This window comes from Rhyacophila brunnea, unplaced genomic scaffold, assembly GCF_057557595.1.
Source record: "Rhyacophila brunnea isolate RB1 unplaced genomic scaffold, BYU_Rbru_1.0 scaffold_19, whole genome shotgun sequence".
In the NCBI taxonomy this organism is placed as follows: Eukaryota; Metazoa; Arthropoda; class Insecta; order Trichoptera; family Rhyacophilidae; genus Rhyacophila; species Rhyacophila brunnea.
In genome coordinates, this window is record NW_028232848.1 from 20,616,447 (window position 1) to 20,619,661 (window position 3,215).

The following is a 3,215-nucleotide window of genomic DNA, read 5'->3' on the forward strand; positions in this document are numbered from 1 at the left end:
CCCCTTATGCACCCTGACGTCTCGTGCTGCTAAAATTGAAGGTAAAAACTTTCGGGTCAACTCCCCTGTCGATGAGTTTATGTATCGTGAGTTCCATTCGTTTTTCACCATATCTGAAATTGTAATTTTCGCGTAGCTCAGAAGAAATTTGTCATAAGCTATCGCGGTCTTGGGTTCAGAGCAACCATGCCTAGCCAATTTGTCAGCTCTTTCATTTCCTTCTATCCCGGTGTGTCCCTTATTCACTTGAAGTGCACCTCGGGGTGGCGCCGTCTCAGTATTGCGGACTCGCTGTGAATAGAAAAGACAATCGGATTAGTAGACAAGGGATCTCCAATTGCTTGGATTGAGCTTTTGGAGTCCAAATAAATACAAATACTATGGTTTTCGGTGAGCTTACGTTGGATTGGATCTGAGCCTGCCCACTCCAGAGCGCAATGGATGGCATAGAGTTTGGCCTGCATTACCGTACAATAGCTGGCAAGGCGGTACTTATGAGCCGCTATCTCACCGCCATTAATGTATGCCACAAACCCTGCACCAGTACCGCCATCAATTTTGCTCCCATCCGTGAAAATCGGCATGTTATTGCATTCGTTGCTTTCCAACGTTGCAGGATAAGAAACCACTTCAGAAAATAGTCTAGCTGGGTGTGGCAGCCTTTTATAGTCCACCGGTTTTTCGTAAAGCTTGTCATCAGGCAGAAAACCTGGGAGGCCCTCTTCGCCCTTTTTAGCTCTGTAAATGAGAGCGATTTGTTTTAAACGTAAATCTAGAGGCATAAGTCCTGCTAGAGCTTGCGTTGAACTGAGCGAAGCCGTTCGGTAAGCTCTGCATATTCGTATCGCTAGTGCTCGCTGAACCGTATTGAGTTTTTTTGCTATGTTTTTCCGTTTGGCAGCTTCATACCATATGCTGGCCGCATACGTGATCATAGGCTCAATAGCACAAGTGTAGAGAATTCGAAGAGCTTCAGAAGATACACCCCATGTGGGTTTGGCCATTCTTGCTAGTTTGAGCGAAGTCACCGCTGCTCTTTTGCAGATGCTGTCCGCGTGCTTTGACCAATTTAGTTTGTCATCGATTACTACCCCCAAAAGTTTAAAATCCCTAGAAAAAGATAGAGGTTGCCCATTCATCACCAGCGAAGGCGGAGAGACGCGCCTCCTAGTAAAGAATAAGGCCTTCGTTTTCTCCGCGGAGAAAGACAGTTTGACCTTCCTTCCCCAGGCCTCGACGCTCTCCAGCACGCTGGGTTAGGTTAGGTTAGGTTTGGTTATGTTAGGTTAGGTTAGGTTAAGTTAGGTTAGGTTAGGTTAGGTTAGGTTTGGTTTGGTTTGGTTAGGTTAACCTAACAAATAATCCAGTATATCGGCTATTTTAAAATTGTGTTCTCCGCTGTATTCCTCATAACCGAATTGTACCAAAAATACATATCACTAACTAAACGTTAACTAAAAACTATTATAAAAATGCGTGTTCGTTGAATAAGCAGTTTATTGTGTTGTGATCTGACCAAATTTTGATTTGATCGAAATAAGATGAGATAATAAAATGTCTCTTAAATGTAACACAACATATTATTATATAACGACGATCCTGTCAATCATTCAGAAACTGCAGATAAAGAAACGGCTCTTGTGACTTGTTGCTCTCTGCGACGCATTCTGCAGTTTTTTGGACATGCTTGGCGCGGACCGGATAACCTGGAGAGACTGGTGGTTAGAAAGGTAGTCACAATCCTCAACCATGAGGGAATGACTGAGAAAAATATATAGCCTGCAGTGTGTTGATTGTTTTTGTAGCACGGCATTGGACTTAAACTCACATCCATCATAATCCAGGTGGCGATCTTTACTGATTAGTAACCGATGAAATTGCGGAGTATGCGAAAATTTTCTATGTAACTATGTAAGTATAAAATAACACTTCAAATGTACCTGGTGACTACCTTACCATGCCTCATTGATTTCGTAGAGAAGCCGCTGAATTTAAACACTTGGCAGGTCGTGATCGTCGCACAAGTGATTGTCGTGTGTGCGCGGTTTAACTGAACCAATGAAGAAGTAAAAAGAAATTAGATGCCAAATGTATTGAAAAGAAATGCTCTGTAGCTAATAAATTTTATATTATTTGGTTGTGTGATAATAAACCCACACGTTTGTTGGCTAAACTCAGAAAAGTGTAACCATTATGTGAAATTTTCATATCCCGGGGCGCCAACATTTTTTTTCGTTCGCAGAAAGTCTATACGTAAAGTTATGAATACGAAAATAAAAAAGGGTCCTAAGTAATCCTATGGGTAACCTTAACAACAAACTTTCATTTTTCTTTTATTTCATGAATGTTTAAGATATTCGGTATCGGAGTAAATACTTGTTTTTATTATCTATCCCCGAGAAAACTGCGTCAATTTTGCCTTTTTACTTCGACAAAAAGAGCGCCTATTATTATTTACTTTTATTATTAGCGATTTAAGCAGTCGATTTTTTTTAGTTATTTAATATTATTATTCTGACACGAAGACATTAGCATTTATTCGATATTTCACACATTAGCATTTGAATTGAATTATATGTACTATTTTACTTGAAATAACATTATTTTGAAAACGAAGTTGGACTGAGTGAAAGAAAAAAAAGTGAAAGAAAGAAAACACCTCACATAACTAAGGTACTTAGTTATTAAGATCAATTCACTTGAACCATAGATCGGATTGATAGTTTGAATTATATAAAAAGGAAAGGAAAGGATAATATCATTCACCCGGATGAATCGTTATGATTTTTGTACTTATATACTCTTTATACTGTTTTTATAATACTACATAATATATTTCTTTGTTTTTTTATACTGTATTAGGTAATACTATTTATTTGTTTTTTTAAATACCAAATTGTTAACGTCTTAAGTTTATAATTTATAAAGTTCACTATATGTAAAAATAAATAAATTGAATTTGAATCAAAATTATCAGCAATAACAGCAGAACCATATTTCATCAGAAAGCAAAGCAGAGGAAATTTTCGCGCCTACGTCGATGTAGCTTTTGGCAACCGCATTTCAACGTCGCCCATACACACTACAGCTCCAAATCCCACTTTCTGTCCTTATCGAAATGATGATGTGATTGTTGCCACGTGCTCATACCGCTTCTATGTATATTGTCAAATCTTACTCATACGCAACAGCGAAAAATGAAATAATATTTATGT

At 38.4% G+C, this 3,215-nt stretch overlaps 1 protein-coding gene across 1 annotated transcript; it reads right to left on the reverse strand.

Moving 5' to 3' along the window:
• Nucleotides 1-274: 274 nt before the first annotated feature.
• On the reverse strand, nt 275-1,004 carry LOC147072839 (uncharacterized). The gene is made up of 2 exons (XM_085945732.1): nt 401-1,004; nt 275-291 (listed from the first exon to the last, which is right to left on the reverse strand). The coding sequence occupies exons 1-2, from the start codon at nt 1,002-1,004 to the stop codon at nt 275-277; spliced, it is 621 nt and encodes a 206-aa protein (XP_085801858.1).
• Between the last annotated feature and the right edge of the window lie 2,211 nt (nt 1,005-3,215).